The sequence below is a fragment of the Pan troglodytes genome, chromosome 12 (assembly GCF_028858775.2).
Source record: "Pan troglodytes isolate AG18354 chromosome 12, NHGRI_mPanTro3-v2.0_pri, whole genome shotgun sequence".
NCBI lineage: Eukaryota > Metazoa > Chordata > Mammalia > Primates > Hominidae > Pan > Pan troglodytes.
This window is the reverse complement of record NC_072410.2, coordinates 103891341-103912216: the sequence shown is the minus strand read 5'-3', so window position 1 is coordinate 103912216 and position 20876 is coordinate 103891341. Positions and strand designations below refer to the sequence as shown.

The 20876-nt window shown below is 36.3% G+C and overlaps 1 protein-coding gene and 1 long non-coding RNA gene across 9 annotated transcripts in view; one reads left to right on the top strand and one right to left on the bottom strand.

Moving 5' to 3' along the window:
* The window catches only part of LOC134807945 (uncharacterized), a 430365-nt gene that overhangs the window by 320336 nt on the left and 89153 nt on the right, over positions 1-20876 (top strand). The gene's annotated exons all lie outside the window — the stretch shown is intronic.
* Positions 18850-20876, bottom strand: part of LOC134807944 (uncharacterized) — a 359665-nt gene continuing 357638 nt past the window's right edge. For all 8 annotated transcript variants that reach the window (XR_010149620.1, XR_010149618.1, XR_010149616.1 and 5 more), the window contains one exon: positions 18850-20269. Coding sequence is in view for 1 of the 8 variants with exons in the window: in XM_063790095.1 (XP_063646165.1) it covers positions 20219-20269 (51 nt within the window). In the remaining 7 variants the exon portion in view is untranslated. The remainder of the gene's footprint in view (positions 20270-20876) is intronic.

The following is a 20876-nucleotide window of genomic DNA, read 5'->3' as shown; positions in this document are numbered from 1 at the left end:
GTCCCTGTACTATGTTGAAGAGCTGTGGTGAGAGTGTTATCTTGTTCAGTTTTCCAGGAGAATGCTTCCACATTTTCCATTCAGTATAATATTGGCTATGGGTTTATCATAGATAGCTTTTATTATTTTGAGGTCCCATTGACACCTAGTTTCTTGAGAGTTATTATCATGAAGGAATTTTGGATTTTACTGAAAGCTTTTTCTATGTCTATTGGGATAATCATATGATTTTTGCTTTTAATTCTGTTTATGTGAAAATCATGACTTTTAAAGGAAAAGAGACAAAATCTGAGTCATTCCTGTGACTGCTTGGAGTATTTATTTATTTATTCATTATTTATTTTAAAAATTTAAGTCCACGGTCTGAATACGAACTGTGAAGTGAGAGATGATATTTCTGTTTGATAAGTACACATTAGTTCACATATGAATATATAAATATTTTACTGAATTTAAATTGTATCTTCTAGCTAAACTTTATTCTTTAACATTGTTAATTGTTGCAAAACTAAAGAATATGTCCATAAAATCAAACATTAATCAATGGCATGACTTAATTGTACCTTTTAAGGTATTTTTTCTTAAAATTCATTTATTGGTTGTTAGATAATTATTTACACAATATTTTTATATCAGGCTGCAACCAAAGAATCAAAGTTCAAACTCTTAGTTACATATAGTAACTGTTAAATAAATAGTTATGCAGAATTGGGTTTTTTGAACTGTAATATTAATTTATATTTTTAATAATATGATTAAATATATGAATGAAATAAATTAGTCAGCATCTGCTATTTTTGGCTCTTATTATCATTTGCCTTATTTCCTGACTATAAATTAAAATAATTTTGTCATACAGAGGAAATGGATCTAAAAAATGATCTTCTCTGTGTCTCAAATGCACTAGCTATGCGACTGACCACAATATTATCAACAATGACCAATATTTACTAAGCAGCTTCTGTTGGTTCTAGGGTTTATTCTGAGGTTTCTGATACAACAGTAAACATAACAGACAAAATTCTTGTCTTTGTTGAGTTCACATCCAAGTGAATGGGGGAAAATAAATAATAAATACAATAACAAGATACATCACATAGTATGTTAAGAAGTGATACATGCTCTAGAAAAAAAGTAAGGCCGGGAAAGAGGATCAGCATGTGTTCTGTTGGGGCTATGATTTCAAAAAGGGCCAAAGTAGATCTCAATGAAAAGCTGACATTTGGCCAAAGAATGAAGGAAGAGACAGAGTGAGACTCCACTGTCCTCCTCACGGTAGTGAGGTCCCTCCTCGTAGTCAGTGTCCCATATGTCATCTCATTTACCAAGCTCATCCTGTTTGCTGTAATTGGTATCCATGGATAGGACTTAACTGAATAGCAAAGCATAGCTATATACTATACCAAAGCAACACAGTGCTGTAAAGAGCAGAAGGAACACTAAGTTAAACCTGGCATCTAGACATAGGAGGAGGCTTTGTGAAGGCAACTGTGTTTTGGTCTTAACACATATCTAGGATGTGTGTAAACAGAGATTATTCCTGTGTAGGGGCTATTTGTGCTAAAGCACAGAGGTAGGAACCTTGAATATTTAGGAAGTCAGAATAATGGTCTGTGGATCTTCAGCTGAGACAGAGACAGGCAAGCGATTAAGATTTGGGAGAAATCAAGGACTCTTGTTAGGTTGCTGGCATTAGGTCTGAAAAAGATAGATTAAATCAGAAGAGTGGGGTGTTCATTGTATGGTTTATCACAAGTAGACATGTGTTTACTCACTGATGAAAGTCAAAGGGTGGCTGTGCTTGAAGTTGGCTGAAATACGCTAGATTTAAGGAGGCTGAGGATAAATGGGTTGGGGGCAGGGGTGGTCATCAGTATGGAGTTTAAGTTCAATGAAGAGGACACCAGAGGAAAGGCGGGAAGAGAAGACTGCAAATCTAGCACTGGTATAAGTGAGAAAAGTGGAAAAATATCCTAATCTTTTTATGAGTAGTGAGAGTGAGAAAAAGAGATAATTGTATTTCAACTTTTAGTTGGTGGTTCCTTATAGGGTAAGACTAGTGACCAACCTCTTTTCTTTAGTTTGGTAATTCCACTGTGTTGATTTGAATTGGGAGGGAGAAGAAGGGGAGGGGAAGAAATCAGGAAACATATATTGTTCACAATATCAGATTCAGTAAATGTAAAACTCAGAGGTGAGGTGATGCCTGCAGTTAAACACCAATTGACTGAAAAGCACAGAAACTATCAAGACGCTGTGTGTGTTCTCAGAGATCCCCCAATATGTACATATGATCCAAAGCCAAATGACAAAGGATGTGTTTCATAAACCAAAAATAGACATTCTCCACAAATACGACCCTCTAGGGAAACCCCAGGGGACCCTTGCACAGGGCAAGGTTTATGTAAGGGCTGTAGAGTCTCTGCCCTCTCTCTTCTGGAAAGATGTGTAAGGAAGGATTGTCTCTGAACACTTGAGTACATTCCCTTGGCAGTACATGCTCTCCCCAAACATATTGTTCTTCTTCCAGGACAGTTTAAATATTGTAATTTTCTTATCCAGCTGAATAATATCATTTAGGAGGACAGAGTAGGGGCTCTTGAACTGAGAACAGATGTGTTAGGAGCCAAATTCTAGGCCAGTCCTCTGCAGATTGGTAGGGGAAGAACCATCTTATTTGCAGAGAGACCATTTATTTAGAAGTCCACCATTTGGTGAAGCATTCAACACACTCAATGTATAGATGTTTTATTAATATTTCTGGGCTCTATCAAAATAGCTCTTTCAAACCAATTCATGACCAGGTTAGAGGAAAGGTGTCATGAGAAAAAAAATAGAACCACATAACAATGACTTCAATGACTTTGAAAACTGAACTGTCACTTGGCATGAGCAGAGGCCTCAGAACATGTGGTTAAAGGAGAATGCTCTTCAAAGTACCAGCTCTCCCTACCCCAACACACACACACACACACACACACACACACACACACACACTCGTCTCTTTTCTTCCTTTATTAAGTCATGTAATTTAAGTGTCCTTCACAGAAGCAGAAATGGCTTTTGGTAGGGTGTCTCAAAACCTTTTCAACATTTCTTCTCTTTGATGTCAGGATTACCACCTCAAATATTAGACGTGTAACATTTTCATTAAAACCAGGTTCAGAATTTAGAACAAACAAGAGCAAGTTCCCTAGGGAAGTCCTAGAGATCCATTTTTGGAAGAGAATGTCTGTGTTTATACTTCCAGTTTATAAAACATTTACCAATCACTTGGCCTCAGAACATGTTTACAGAGGGAAAAGCACACCCACAAAACAAACAAACTGCTTCTTTCGCAGTGTGGACCAATAGTCCTTGGCTCTTCCCTTTTGAGCATTATTTTTTCCTGCCTGATAGAGGGATTCACTCTCCCAGTCACGTGGTTTCTGCACAACTTCCATTCTTACAGCCACAGTTAGGTTCTGATTCCCTCCTGTCTTATGTACTGACAACTGGTTAAAATTAGAAAGAAAGCTTCTTACTGATGAGTGTCCCTCACTAACTAGCAAACCTTGGATGTTTCACCCTGAGGTGGCATCCTGGGCAGTGTGGACAGTTCCCTGAGGCTGTTCTGCAGAAGAACGTGGAAGCCCTATTATCATGGTTCCAGCTCTCGGTCTAGTCCTCTGTTCGGATTAGCAGATAATTGAATTAGTAGTGCCCACTTTGATGCAGTCCCTCAATAGGAGCATGGAATCCAATTTACCAGTAATTTCAACAATAAACTTAAGTCCTACTTTGTGGGTCCTAGCGAACAGATTGTTGGGGGATGCATTAAGCTGGTCTCATCCAACAGTTAGTTTACAAAAACAAACAAAGAAATAGAAGAAGTTAACCTGTTTCTTTTCTGTGAGCAGAAAGTAAAGTCAAATCAAGATGAAAACTTGTGAGAAAGAGATCAGGAATTAGTGACAATGAAGTTATGTAGGTAAGAGAGTAAGGTTCAAAGGGAAAGTTGTGAGGACTAACTACAGAGTAATCAGAGTTGTGCACAGGAAAAAGTGAGGATGCCCCTAGCCTGGGTAGTTCACAGGTCTTTCATGTCAGACTCAGCAGCTCTAACCTTTTCATTAACCAGAGTTAGAATTTTGAGCTTTTAGCATGCAGCAATCAGCAACTCTCCCAAATAAATTGCAAGGAGTCATGCTTTATGCAAACCTGTCACCTTCATGAGTCATTAGGAAAATATCTTGTGTCAACCTTGCCAGCTGTATAGCTTCATATGAACTCACAAATCTGTACTATTTGAGACCAAATCTCTTCTGCAGTCATTGCTGCTGGGGCATATTGTTAAAGTTTGAGTAACAACTGTTTAAGACCATTCAAATTCAAGCACAGGGACTTATGTATATTTGGGATTCAGTCTGCGTTTATTAATAAATTCACCAATTAAAATAATCAATTTCATGGTGCTGGAAGAGGAGCCATGTGTAAGTGGTGTGAAGTAGTTACCAACGTCTTTATATTTTCTATAAATATATCTTCTGAGCGTTGGTTTGGTATGCTATGCTCAGGTATCTATGAATTTGTTATTTATTATCAACTTGGATTTGTTTTACAGAAGTCCTGCTGAACTTACAATTACACACAGGAAGAAATTTAGGAAGACTCTTTCTTTCCATTTCCAAAGATGAATGTTATTGTCCTCATTAAGATAGAAACACTTTTTGAATCCTAGTCTTCTCCAGACCTTTCTCCCATTGTAATACAGCCTTTTGAAGGTTAAAAGTCATGTTTTTCTGTTCCATTACTACCCTTATACTTATCCCAGTGTTTACACCTAATCGGTGCTTAATACTTTTTATCATTTAACAGCATTTAATATATAAATATTTAATACTATTTGTTGAATGAATAAAGGAATAAATGAACTGCCACCCTTGTGAAACACAGCTCAATTGGATCTTGAAATTGCTTTCCTACATACTAAGAAATTAGCTTTCTAAATCCTGTGTTCATCATTTTCTTGCTATATTTTTATTACATCTCTATATATTCTTTAAAATTCTATATATTTTTACTGCATCTCTATATGTTCTTTATTTAGTTCAATAGCTTTTAACTTCACAGAAATGTATCATGCCATGCTACAAGAAAAATTTAGTGACTTATTTAGCTTCTGCTTAATATCTTAATATTATATTGCTAAGGTGAATCCATATTGTAAATTGCTATCCTTCATTTGTTTGGATTGTTGTGTGAAAGTCCTTTGCTGAGACCTTGTGAATTCTTCTGTTGATGAGTACCTAGGCTTTAACTGTTAAAAATAAGGCTGTCGTGAACATTCACGCACATATTCCCTCTCGTGTATGTGCAAGTGTTGTTGGGTTCATATCTAAGAGTGTATTTGTTGTGCCATAAGATATATAAATGTTCAAATTTAAAAGGTCATGTAAAGCTGTTTTCCAAAGTAGTTGCACCAGTTTTACAATCCCATTAGCAAAGTTTAAAATCTTCCTCCAATTTATCCTTTCAAACACTTGGCAATATCAGACTTTTAAAACACGTGCCAATTGCAAAATGTATCTGTTTGTTAAATAATACCTCAATGTGGTCTTGATTAGTATTCCCCTAATCACTAATGACATTGATCAGCTCTTTATGTGTTAGTTAGTCAGGAGATTGATTTCAGTGTCAGTGCTTCCTTTCTGGATTCCCACGATTTGCAAGGTTTTGGTTGTTTTTGGTCATTCTTTCTCCCAGGTCATCCTAGCCCAGTTGAAGATTGTTTGCCTGGGACAGGGAACAGACTTGTTTCAGTTTCTTTCTCACGTGGACAGTCCTTTCAAGTTCTGATTTCTAGTCTCAGCTCCATGACTTCTAGCGTGAGCATCTGTGACAAATGGACGAGGATTTGGTGTCTTAGGTTTCTCATCTGTAAAATGGGGGTAATAATAAAACCATCAGGGTATATGATGGTCATATACTTATATCAAATGACATTTCTATCGACACTAGGTCTGTTTTGTACTTTGCTTCTCCCTCATTGCCAAGCTCTTAGATTTGACTTCTTCCATCCCTGCTTCTAGAATGGCCTGTATCAAGTTTCTACTGGCCTTCTCTACCCTATGTTTGTAACTGTTAGAAAATAATTAAGATACTATAATGATGATGATACCTAACAGTTTGGCAATTAATATGTGCCAAAGATGGTACTAAGCATTTTATAGATGTTACTTAATTTAATGCTTATAACCACTATATAAAGTAAATACAATTAGTATACTTATTTGTGTATTTTCCCTAGAACAGTTGTCAGCAAACTTCATGTATAAAGGACCAAATAGTAAATATTTGGGGCCTTCAAAGTCCTTGGTCTCTGCCATTATTCAAACCTGCTATTGTAGTATGAAAGCAGACATTGACAATATAAAAATGAATATTCCAATAAAATTATTTACAAAAAGAGATGGTGGCAGACAGACTTGGCCTATGACCTATAACTTGCCTGCCCTAGAATGTTGCCTTTTATGCAGGAGTGAGAGCTACATCTCAAAATTGTCGTCATGCCTGTAGGCTTACCTAAGGAATGGGATGATTTTTTAGAACCTGCAGCAAATGTTCTTGTTTAACTTTGTCAAATATGTATTGAGTATTCAGGGTGTGCTAAGCACTACACCAGGTGCTAAGGATACAGAAATAAATTAAGGCACAGTCTCTGTCCTCTAGGCTCAAAGAATCGTGGTAGGAAATTCAGATAGACAAACATGGAATTCATAAGTACTATAATATAAATACACAGTCAGTGCCACAAGAAAACAGACAAGTGGCTCCATGAGTTCACAGACATCACAGGGCACCTACTGTGTTCCCATCACTAAGATGGACCCTGGCGATACAGAATACATGAGGCAGACACAACCCTCACCCTCACTTAACTGGGAGTTTAGTGGGGAAACTCTGTTTAAACAAATAATTTAGCAAATATTTACAAGTGTGCAAAATGCTGAGAAGAAGTGGTAAATACTATGAGAGCATATTGAACATGTGGATTCTGGGAATAGAGAATTTGTCTGGTATGACCGGATTATGAGGTGGTGGAACATGAACTGAAAGGTGAATTAGGGCCAGACCAGAGGGTTTTGAACACCAGGTTAAAGAACTTGGGCTTTATTCTGGAGGCACCTGGTAGGCATCAAAGATTATTGAACAGGTGAATGACAAGACTAGTCCTTTTGAAAGAAAACTCTGGCAACCATATGTAGAGTAATTTGAAAGTAGAGAGAAATGAAGTCAACAGACTCAGTCTCACCACAGCCTTAATGGAAAACCATTTAATGAATGCATGAATATAGCAGAAGAGAAGATGCTGACGGTTGTATGGCTATTCAATAATTCCAAAAAGAGAAGTGGGTGCTCCCTATAAAGGCTTTAGTAAACATTTTAATGAGTAGCATATTAATTGTCTGTATTATTTTTGGTATGGTAGTGGGTCATTACTTATCTATAAATAATATTATTTGCCAAAATACACTGAGCTAAACTTTTAATCTTTTAAATATTTCAACATAATACTTGCCAAGTATTGGCCTGTTAATTTTCTTCAACTCTACTTTCTGCAAGTACCATTCAAAACCAAAATGATCATAAGTCAGTGTAATTACAGACTACAAGGTAATGGCATCCAAATCATATGAGATTTGCCCTGTGACATGACTATTTGTTATTCTGGGTCAAATACTTTATAAAAAGGATACCAATGGTGTGCTTTCCTGCTCTATCAGACTTAATAATGGAAAAGATTTCTAAAGGTGCTTCTCTAATTCAGTGGCTTCACCATTGATACGATCACTAAAATTCAACCCTTAGAGTAACATTTGATTCTTTTCTACATTTATTAATAGTTACCAAGTGTAGTTGGTGGCCCATTTAAAATGTTTCTCCCCTTAATCTTTTCTGTTCCGTCGTTACTTCCACCATCTCAAAGGATTCATAAATTTTGTTTCGGGAGCATGTCAGAAAAAAGAGATAGTGAGAGATAATAAGAGTCTTGACGAGGACAGTGGCTTCTGGATAAAAGGCCTTGGCCCGAGCAACGCCAAGGCTGTCATCTGCCTGGTGACACCAAAGTTTCATTGTAAATATATAGCAAAGCAGGAATCCTCTTTGGAAGCCAAAATATCTCACAGGCAGCAAAACAGATGGAAGAGCTGTGAATAATAGAAGGTCTTACAGGACTGAATCCAGGAAAGGGAGGATGCCTGTAGGTGAGGAAAGGGTTACAGGTCCCCCACGGCTCTGTTCAGCCACACATACAGGAACAGGGTATACACAAAAACGCCATCCTAACTGACAGGCAGCTGATCATTTCTGCAGCAGACATTGGTCTTAATATCTGCATCCTAATTTATTTGACATCTGCAGAACATCCAAAGACAATATTCAAGTATGGGATGGGCAATCCGGCTGCTTTCTGAGTTCATCAAATATCTCACACTCCTTTTTCAAATGTTTTCAGTTTTGCAAAACTCAAAATGCATTTTGCCAAACATGTTCTCTGTTAATGTTTATTTAGAAGGGAATTTAATCCGTATGCTGCTGGTACATTTACACTTAACTCATCGAAATGTTTTACTAGAGTCATTTGATGTCCAAGAAACCTTTTGAGTCTTTTTTATAAGCCTCTTCAAGCCCATTTTGCTTCGAAACAGGAAGTCGCCTGTTACTAACCATAAACGAATGCACTCCCCAGAGGATTTGGTTTCATTTAAGACACTGAGAGACCACAAGGTCTCAGCCTACCCTGAACTCCACAGAAAAGATTTTTTCCTGAACCTACCAAGAATGAGCCATGCACAGATGAGGTGCTGTTATTATTTTCCAAAACGAAATCCTTTATGAAGAGGCATCTTTCATACAACTCCTGGGAAAGACGGTTACCGAAACAGAGCGCTAAATCATTGGCTTTGCGAGCTGCACCTGGTCAATGTCACTGTCTCCTATGAATCCACTTACCATTCAGAGCTCGTTTGCCAGTATTAATAGAACAAATAAAATGGAATGGGAGATAAAGATACCGACATAGTGATTTCTTGCTTCAGGAAAACCTTCCTGAGTTACAGACCAATACAATGTTCCCAACCACAAGCCAGGGAGCCAAAGCTGATATAAACACAGCATCCAAGCCACAGAACATGACTTGTTTAAGGCTTAATTCTGTGAAGTAAGGCAGGAAACAAGATTTATCCTTCTGGGAAACTTTTGGCATTTGCCTCGGGCTGGGCCTGATTACTCTCTGCCGTCCTCACCATCCATTACAGCTATCTGAAGGACATCAATTTTTTGCCCAAACTAAGGCAAGAGAGAAATGTCTCCATCTGAGTCCTGTAGAAATCTTTGTGTTTGACGTGGCATTAAACAACCAAGAGCGAACTGCCCTGTTGTGTGTTGCTGCGAGGATCATCGTTGCTATCTTAGGCCTTTTGGCTGTGAAGGGGAGTGAAATTAGTTGGGCTAAAGCCATTTTACAAACATAGTAAAAATAAATTACTACACTTAATAATTGAATCTTAAACTTGTCATTATGGCAAACTCTAAATTATTCCAAGAGCCTTCACTGAGACTTGGCAAAAATATTGGGTGCTGGAGGTCAGTTTTCATGTATGAAATCCAGCTTAGGTTATAACTGCACAGGCTACAGAGTAAACGTTCAAAGGATGAATGGGCCATTGAGAAGTAAATCAGACTCCCTGAGACTCTTAAATGAGTGCTGGAAGATTTCAAGCCATCAGTGTGGTGGGCTACCAATAGAATTGAGCTGTTAATAGAAGATAATTTGGGGCTGTTTAATATCAAGTTTTTTTCTTTGTCATGTGTGTGTAAGAGTTTGTTTTTCAACGTGTCTTGTGTCTTTATGTCATGTTATTTTAGTTGTTTTAACTGCATGCTGATTGGGCACCGAAAGCTGTGAGTTAGTCCTTGGCCCACATTGTAATTCCTGGGCACAAGGCTGGAGTGTTTATACTGCAGGGGGATGTTCAGACTCTGACCCAACTGGGAGACATTTCGGTTAACATTTGGCTTTACTTACTTGTCCTAAATACTACATTATTAATGGGGTGTTAATATTAGATCATTTCATTGGTTCCTTTCTTTTCTCTTTCAAATCATATTTTAAAGGCCACTGTCCTTAGAATAAGGTTTAAACCTCTCTTTAATGTCGCTGCCTCAGAATTTGGCATACATAAAACTTCTCAGGACACTCAAGCAAAAGAATTAAAACAACTCAAGCAAAAAAATAAGAAATAAAAGATGAGCAAATATATATCTTTTCAGTGACGTTGGGAAAACGAATGAATTCATTCTTCAAATTGCTTATGTAAAAACTTTTATATCCAAATTCTGGTGTCACTGCTAATAGTTCATTAGGCCCCAGGAAGTGACCTGATTACATATAACCCTAATGTAGTGGCCAGAAGTAAATATTTTACAATTATTTTCCATTTTGGTCTTATGAATTATTTTTCAAAACAGGTCTACACAGTCTCAATTGCCTTATTAATTTATGTAAGATCATTTGTGGTTCAAAGCTACCTATATACATATTTATTGATTCAATGCCAGTCTACTCTTGCCAGAATAAGTCATGGAAACATCATGCCTAATGGTAGAAATGGTCTCAACTGGAAGACTATTTTATGAATTTACCAAGTTCATCACAACACACATAACCATGATACCTAAATGGAACAGCTTCAGAAAGCACGTGCGTGTTTTACATCACGGCATAGATGGTATATATTTTACTGCCTGGGTATGAATGATAAGAAAATGACCCACTTCATTTTAGTGCCATTTTGTTCCCAGAGAAATCATTGTTTGCTTTGGGTGCTACTAGCAATTCAAGCTTGAATGTGTCATTTTGTCCCCATATCTTATGCTCCTATTGTGTCTTCAGTTTTTGTTAATGGTATCAATGCTGCCATTAACTTTGATGTCTCCCAATTTGAAGGTCAATAAAAGAAATGGTTCCTGTTGCATAGAACATAGAATCCAAAGACACTTTCTAAGTGGCCCCATTCAACATTTGATTTTCCTTAGTGACTAGAATTTCTATTTTATCTCTCACTAGCATTATTAGGTAAGCAATTTATGTATGGGTACATTAATATATATTATGATTTTTATGTGCATTTAGAGATACATGTGCATAGAATGCTATACATGAGCAACTGTTTTTATGAGTGCACTCAAAACAGCAAAACAGAATTATCAACAACAAAAATAATAATAATAACGAAGTGCTATTTAGTGCTGTTTTCTTATATGTAATTCTAATCAATCCTCATTTTAAAAATCTATGATTATTTTCTGCTTTTCTTTCCCCCTGCCTCCTTTTATTTATTTATTTTGTGTGTGTGTGTCTTCTCATTATTATTCTACAGCTTTGCCAAATAATATGTAGAGGTTCAGTTAAGATTAGGTAGCGAAGAGTGAAGTTAGGCTTTGATGCCAGTTAGATCTGACTCAGAGCCAAGTTCTTTTCACCAAAGCCACACCTTCTTTGAGGTTGAGGGAGGAGGTGGCATCTTAACTCTACTATTTTTATGTTTTTGTCACCATTGTAGAGGGCCATCCTGGATGAATTAGCTTCTTTGTATGCATACACACATGTGGATCTTGTTTATGAATAGCTATGGGAGAAACAAAGTCAATGTTTATTTCTATGGTGGAAATATAGATTTTGCAAACATGCTTCATAATACCATCCAATTATGGCAGCTTCTAGGATGAGAGGAGCAAAGCATCTGGGACACAGTTTAAGGTGGCACTCACTCTCAGGGTCCTACAAGTGCAGGGTCCACAGCTGAGAGTGAGTGCTACCTTAAATTTTATAGGCTAAGCACCTCACTTGCCTCACCCCTAGTCCTGGGCCTGCATTCACAATTACCATATGCTCTAGTTCCACTGATGTTAACGCTAACAATTTGGAGATGTATTAAACATCTACCATGTGCCCTCTCTTGTAGGGAAAGTAAAAATAGTTCCAATCACATTGCATAGGACTGTATTGGAGAAAAATGTCATCCAACTGGACAAAACAAGGCCTGCACTTAGGAAACAATCAAATCAGGTACATCGTCAACTCCATAAACTAGCATGACCGCGTGAGATCACAGAATGAGGGAGTCAGTATGGTGGGTTGTGGAGGACTTTCTTGAAGAGGTCCTGAAGGAAAAGCCATTGTGCTGCAAATCGGGGTGAGGCAGGGCCCTGCTGGAGAGACTATGGATCTCCAAGCAGAGGCTGATTGATGTTGGCTGTAGGAAGCCATTTATGTGTTTGAACAGGGGAACAATGTGCAGAAAGCTCTGAGATGGATTATGCATCATTTTGCTGGAGTGGGTCAGGGTGATGGATGGATGGTGGATCCATCCAAAATAAGAACACTGTTTTAGAGTGGGAGCCTATTAGTTTAAAATTCATTTTAAAGTGATTACTGCTACAAAGTGGTTTTGATCTGTTACAGGGAAATTGAAGTTGGAAGAAAGGAAACAGTGGAGGTTGAAATATCCAAATCAGGCATCTTATTTATACCATTTTGTCATATTCCCATTTCTCTTGAAGTTGGCTCTACGATGCACTTAGCAGTTGTTGTTGGCTCTGAACTCTATTGTCTGAACCACATGGCTGGCCACTCTGTCATACGCTGCCTGTTCACTGAGCAGTTTGTGTGGGTGACTCTCGTCTCCCAGACTAGCTCACAACCCTGTAAAAGCTCATTCGGGATGGTCTGTATCTGTAAACTCTGGCAGCAACTGGGTACACAGAAGGCAATTAATACAGGTTTCACAGCTGTCTACTTTAGAGGAACAATGTGGAGAGAAATTGAACTTGATTACCAAATGTGGAAAGGTCTGCATTTGTTGTACTTTGTAGTGTTTGGACTGACCTGAATGAAATTTCCAATGGCTAATTTCATTTCTAAGCCATACATGAGCCAGAAAACTCCACCTGCAGGGGAATGGTTTTTCATTGCCTTTCTTTTGAAAAGGGTCAGCACCCCATTTCCTGTCAACACGAGTTGCAGTAATAAGCAGGGATTGGCTACTTCTATGACAGTGGTGGTTGCTCAGGAAGAAGCCCCAGGACTCAGGCTTCTGTAAAAGGTTTTGGCTTAAGGTCAAATCAGAATGAACAATGTGAGATCCACATGCCTCTTGATATACAGGTATCTGAGCTGGGGACACCGAGGCCCAAAACAGTTTACCAAAATGTTGAATTATGTAATCCTGTCCCTCAACAGGGCTTCTTTCCAGTTCAAGGTATCCTGGGACTAAACAGTACACATAGCAACAAAACAAACTTAACATGGACACTCTTTGCATTGTTAAATAAAATACACTCCCCGTAGTAGTGTGCAAATCAACAAAAGTATAATGGAGTGATGTGTCACTTATTTACCATCACTAAGAAGTGGACTATTTATTACAGATCAATATTACAAATAACTAAAGCCTGTGAATTTAAGAGCCAAAACTTCCAAAAACGTTAACCACATATGATGAAAATCATTCTAAACATTCCCTAGTGTCTTAAACATAGTCCTCAAAATATAGTTTGGCCTTCAATATGTTTAGAGGAGAAAAAAATGGAAAAAGGAATGGCCAGGCACATGGCCAGATGTTCTAATGCTGAGAACTAACTAGGAGAAACAAACTTCTTCTAGTCTGATTCCATTTCTTATTTTCTATGTCAAGAGGAAGGTATCCTTCTGTTTTTATATTTATTTTTATATTTATTCTTTATTTCCTTCTGCTCTTAGCTCTTCAGTTATTCTCTTTCTCATTGGTGGTTTTCCTTATACATTAGATGATTCCTGACTCTCACTTCCTTCTTCTCCCTTTTCATAGTTGAGATTCCCTGCTTGTCTGATTACATATACTGTTTATATATTGTGCAACTAGTTCTGATATTTTGCAAAAGAGGCAGAGCATTCTAAAGAGAGGGCAAATCAGTAGGGCCACCAGTATAAAGCTCCTGCTTGTAATAAATCTCTTGAATAATATCTCATGGAATGTGTTTCTCTGGTCTCTGAGCTGGCACCTGAATGCTCATATCCATGAGCCCAGTTTCTTGCTTAGACACTCCTTGCCTGCAACCTTCCTCCTCTCTGATTCCTCATGGTCACTCAGAGTTCCTGATTTCAAAATATCAGAGAAGAGTTCTGCAGTTCTGATCAGCAGGCGAAACAATTGATCTTTTCCTTTATATGCCTCACTTACTGCCCATTATGAAGAGATAGAAAAGGGGATGGGTATACAAGAAACTTACCCTTGACATATAAAAGTGTACCCTGAGACAATTTCCAAAAAGTGAGCACTCTTACTAAATAGACTAATTTTTTTTTCCTTTTAGAGTTAAGCTGCATCCAGTTCTTGTAGGTATGTATACAGTGGCCTTCTCTGTCTCCCTGTTACAGGTTTTAATTCTGGAGGACTTCTCAAAACCTCTCTCCACTGGTATCCTCATGTGTCTGAGTGATTAGGAACATTGGCTCTAGAGGCAGATAATTTTGGACTTAAATCTCAGGTCTTCCTTTAATTCATTATATAGCCTTGTGCAGGTCACTAACCATTCTTTGCTTCAGTTCTCTCATCTGTTAATTGGAAAAGACAATATGTCAGTGCCTACCGCACAGGGTTTTTGTGAAGATGAAGTATGAAAATGCATGTAAACTGCTTAAAACTGATTAGAGTATGACAATTGCCATGGAAATGTAGATGCCATTTTTATTTTTTATGTAAGACAAAGAAGGGGATTAAAAATCGTATATTATCATCTAAATAAAATGCCAAGTGGTTTTAAATACAATAAAACTTTTATTTTTATTGAGAAAATCTTAAATATAAAATACACGTAAAACATGATAAGTAATACTTTACTAACCTGACAACCGTCACTATGCCTAGTTGTGAAAACCTAAATGATATCCATTATATTTAGAAACAAAACACACATACATGTTCTGCCCTTTAGTACTCAATGGTTCTAGAACTTGTGGCTGTTACTACAAGATATTGAACACAAGTAGGAATACAATTTCCATAAGAAATAACAACTAGAAAACTCAAGAAAATTAACTGTAACCACTTAACATTAGTAAGAATTCAGTAGAATGTGTGGATACTAAAAGTAATCAATAAGAAAATATAATGAGAAAAAATTAAAAGCCATCCAAAAACAGTAAAAGCATTGCAAAATCCAAAATATTAAGGAAAAAACTAAAACATCTAGAAACATAAAGGCAATTTTAGTAAGTCCTTAAATGAATCTTGCAAAGATTTTGAGGCAGCTTAGTAACTTTTAGAGGCAACATATCTCAGTGGTGACAGAGCCCCAGATTTCTGAAGATAGATGGACTGAAGTCAAAACTCAGTTCCAACTAAACACTGAGTGATTGTAGCAAATTACATAACATATCTATGCCTCTTGGATTCTCCGCAAAAAATGGTGATAATAATAGCACGTGTCTCATAAGGCTGTTGTATGATTTAAGCTGATGAGTTACATCAGTCAACTCAGTGCCTGGCACAAAGCAGACACTCAAAGAGATGTAGCTACAGGTTTTTTTTTTTTTCTTGTTTTTGTCGTTATGATTGCCATTGATGTTGTTGCACCAGGTATTTCAGACTTCACGTGTAGGTCCTAAACTGTCCTATGCAAACTCCTACAAGACTTTTCAAGATATAGTACTGAAAATTTTACTAAATATTTCATGAGGTGTTCACTTAAATCTCAAAATCATTGTCTATACCATAGTTGAAAATCAAATAATAAAAATTTAAATAAAAATAAATTAAATACATCTCTGTACAGAGATTTATAATTGTATACTTACAAAACAGAATTTAAAAATAGATGTGAAGCTAGGAAAAATATTTGCAGCCCAATATGATAGATAAAAAATTAAGTTTCTTCATGACGGTCTCAAATATTCATCAATTTATGCTCTATCTGAATGTAAAAAAATAATTTACACAAGTGACTGGAAAGTACATTCAGTTGTATCAGTTTTACTAACAAGCATAGAAATGAAAATCAATAAGCAGTCCTGTTTCCTTCCTTACAAATTTATTGATGATAATAATGATGACGATGATAAGAAAGCAAAGAAGACTCAATGCAGAAGATGGTGTGATAGCACAGAGCCATTCGTCTCCTACTTCTATCAATGAATAGTAAAACAATATTAAATTTCACAATATATGGCAGATAGTTTTAAATGTTCATTCTTTAATTTCACTTCTGAGACTCTATCTTAATCAGAAAGGTAGACAACAAATGTACAAAAATAGGAAATAAAACATTACTTACAAAAGTACAATAATTTAGTCCGAGCGCGGTGGCTCACACCTGTAATCCCTGAACTTTGGGAGGCTGGGGCGGGTGGATCACCTAAGGTCAGGAGTTTGAGGCCAGCCTGGCAAACATGGTGAAACCTCATCTCTACTAAAAATATGAAACTTAGACGGGCATGGTGGCATACACCTGTAGTCTCAAGGAGGCTGAGGCAGGAGAATCGCTTGAACTCAGGAGATGGAGGTTGCAGTTAGCCAAGATTGCACCATTGCACTCCAGCCTGGGCAACAAAGTGAGACTCCATCTCAAAAATAAATAAATAAATAAATAAATAAATAAATAATTTTTTAAAAGTATGATAATTTAAATATTGGGATGTGGTTAAGTAAACTATGGTTTATTCATATTATGAGCTCTCATTGAACCTTTTAAGTTGGTATTTCGATAGTTAGAAATGTTTTTGTCTTATGTTTGTTATAAAAATAAGGCATATTATTATATAATATGATCTCCAATATATAAATATGGCATAAAACAACTAAATATATTAATTATACCTTTCCTGATGTTATTTTATATATTTTTTAAACTTTTCCTTTATGTGTATTTTTATACATTTTTAAGTGTGGAAAGAATAATATAAAATAAAATACTATCTTAACCATTTTTAAGTGTATATTCAGTAGTGTTCAGTATATTCTTATGGCACAACATATTTCCAGAAATTTTTATTTTGCAAAACTGAGACTGCACACATTGAACAACTCCCCGGTATTGCCTCCTTGTAGCCCCTGAAAATCACATTTTATTTTCGGTCTCTATGAATTTGACTAATCTGGATAGCTCATATTAGTGAAATCATACAGCATTTGATTTTTTGTGACTGGAATGTTTTACTAAAAATAATGTCCTCGAGGTTCATCCATGTTGTAGAATGTGACAGATTACCTTCCTGTTTTAAGATTGGGTAAGATTCCATTTCTTATTTTGTTTGTCCATTAATACCCTGATGGACATTTGGGTTTTGCGTCTATAAACAAGGGCATGCAGATACCTCTTCCAGACCCTGCTTTCAATTCTCTTGGATATATACCCAGAAGTAAAATGACTAGATCATGCCGTGATTCTATTTTTAATTTTTGGAAGAACTGTCATATTATTCCATAGCAGTTGCACCATTTTACAAGCCCGCTAACAGCACACAAGGGTTCCAGTTTCTCCACATACTCACCGTTTGGTAGTTTCTGGTTTCTGCTTTGCTTTATATTAGCTGTCCTCATAAGTTTGAGCTAATACCTCATTGTGGTTTTGATTTACATTTAATGATTCTTCAAGTTATCTTTTCATGTGGTTGTTGGCTCCTTTATGTGTGTTTGAACTTGTCAAAATGTTTAGAATTAACATGTACTACTTTTATATCATATAAACATAATTGGTATCAGTTTTATGGTATAGCAAGAGTAAAGAAGCTTCCTTGTTCTGGTCCCTGAAATCCCCATCTGTGAAATAAGCAGGACAGACTAGCTAATAGTCCCATCTGTGAGTTTTTAATAAAGGAAATATTTCCTGATTCCTATCAGTGTTGTAAAGATAGTACTTACAGTTTCCTAAATTTTGGAATTATTCTGAAAGGAACAGGCGGGTGGGTAAATTAACAATTTGGTGGTGATTTTTCAGCATATATTCTTTTACTTAATATTTCTAGAGCTCCAACTTTGTGGTAGGCATTGAACCAGGGGCCCAGAATACAAACATAATGCAGTCTGGATTTTGCCTTGTTAAGTAGCAAGTCTATTTGGGGAGGCAGACTTGTACGTAAATAATTACAATAAGTCTTGAAGTTGATATAGTACATGTATAAATAAGGTTTATTGGTGCTGCAAAGGAAAGGACATCTGCTTCTAAGTTGCTAAAAATATGAAGATTCATCTAATAGTCAGAAAAGGGTCATAATGGTTTTCCCCCAGACCTTGTTGTTTACAAAATCTGTGACATTTAAACTTAGTGAGAAGAAATTTAATATTCACTAGCAAAGACAAAGCAGAATGTCCATGAGCATTTAACCATTATATTTTCTTTTAAACTAACAAATGGCTAACCTGTTTTCTATTCAATCAAATGGTATTTTAGAAATTGTGGTCTACACAAAGGATGTCTCTTGCTGGGCAGAGTAATATAATACATTCTGTGTGGAGTAGGAAACTTTAATGATATATGCAGTTTTGTTATTAAAACTGAGTTATATATTTTGCTCTGCTCTGGAAAATTGTGACCCAGTATAACATATCTTCACATTGTTTATAACTTGAGGAAAATCAACATTTTGGGTTCCCAGTTCACACAGTAGGAATTACATTTGTTTTGGCCAAATATAATTTATATAACTGCAAGGAACAATAAAACATGAACTCTACAGTGTTTTCTTACCTAAAAATAATATAGACCTTGTAAAATGGAAAAGATTATTATTATAAAGAAGAAGACAGTAACTTAAAAGGCTGAAGCTCATTTTACAATACTTTTTAATGCCTGTGCAAATAGGCAGACACCTGTGTCCCCATTTTTTTTGACCCCAGCCACAGGAGTGAGATTCCACACAGTAATAAATAACCTTGCAAGTAAAACTTTGAAATAGAATTTGCTTGATCAAGCCCAGTCCTTCCATGGTCAAAAGTCATTGTCTATGTGACTTCTTAAAATGATTCAGTACTCTTTATTGCTCTGCCCACAAAGATTTTTTGGAGGTGATAGAAGTATCTGGTCCATCTTATTAATATAAGAACCCCAGTTAGTGCAGTTAGTGAAGGGGCCATTATGGATTTAAGAGTTGAAAATGAAATGAATGAGTGAATAAATGGGTATTTCTCATTAAAGTCAACTAGCCTGTTCAGGAATTGACTCTATTACTTCATTATCAAAATAAAACTATGATCCCATTCTCAAAGATATGTGAGTGATAAAATGAGAAAAATATTCAAATTTGTTTTTATGAGATATATGAAAGAGTCACATTGAATGCATATTATAAACCTGTTGAATGCATTATTATTAAATTGCTGATTGCAAAATCAGTCACACAACCAGAAAAAAATAGTAACATTTTGGGGGCAAGTACTTGTTCAAGGAACTAGTCCATTGTATCCTATGTAATCCTCTAAAGTCTAAACAATTCCATGAAGTTGGCAAAATAATCACGATTTTAGATGTGAAGAAGCGAAGGCTCATAAATCTTTTGTGATGTGTCCCAAACCACATGGCCAAGTGAGTAGTAGAGGTGACCCCAGACTATGAGTCTTATGATTCTACATACCATGCTTTTTCTACTGCACCACTTGATAATTTACTGGGTGAAAACTACAGGCTAGTATCAGTCACAGCATAATCAGATGGCTGATGGGTCTCACATTCCTACTAGACAACCCCTATCTACTCCTGCTAGTCTTAATTTTCCTCAGTTCAAAACATTTTCACATACAAATCAGGATTTTTCTTCCTAAGATTTTAAATTTTGCTAATTCCAGTGTAATTTTCAACATGTTATTTTAAACCCTATTATCTATTTTAAAATGGAATTTAAATTGCATTCAATATTATTAGTGTTTGTACTTGTATTACTTTTTCTACAGCAATCCATTTTTAATCCTCATTTAGAGAGACATTCCTAAGGCATCCTAAATGACGCTGACTTGCTTCTCATGAGCAGACATGAGTCTATTTTACTTTTAAAAAGTCTGTAGCTTCTCCAGGCGTTGAATCATCTGGCTTGGGGCCAGACACTAGAGGGTGCTTTAGAAATATTATTTGATGATGAACTCGGATGTTAGCCACTTGCTTTTCAGAATTCATTCCTGTAAATCATGGCTTTGAAAACTTGTCAGTATTTTGCTTTTTCTTTTGTGGATTTCTTCAAAGGGAGAAGGAATGTCTGAAAAGTAAATATTCAACAGTCATAACTACATCCCAAGGAGGGTGGAATTAAAAAATTATAGAAATTTGTAGATACATAAATATTTCTGTGAGATAAAAAGAGAACCCCCTGGATAGCTCACAAAGAGCCTACTGGAACTTTATCAGTCGGCAGAGCTTTGTCAGAAGAAAGTGGGTTTGTGAAGGGACAGGAGAACATGTGTTTCTCCCCATTCCAAACCCTCCTTTTCTGGAAGCTTGCTGTAAACAACCACTCACATTTGTATGAGACATTTTGTTTTTTTTTTTAAGAGGCACTTTTACATATATTACCTTAAGGGATATTTACAACTTATGTGGTGAGCATTACTATTTTTATTCTATAGATAAAATAAAACAAAAACAAATGACAGGTTTAGTGACAATAATTAACTCACATAGATCCAGAAAGCAAATTGGCAGAAAAAGAATTTAATTATAGGACTTTATTCTACAATGTGCAGCAACCCCATCCTTCCCTCATATATGGTTGATGTAACTCTATTTCTCCCTTTTCACCTTCAGATTTTGTCACCAATTGTGTTCTTCTCCCCTTTTTATTCTTTTATTTTCTCTTTAATGTCCTC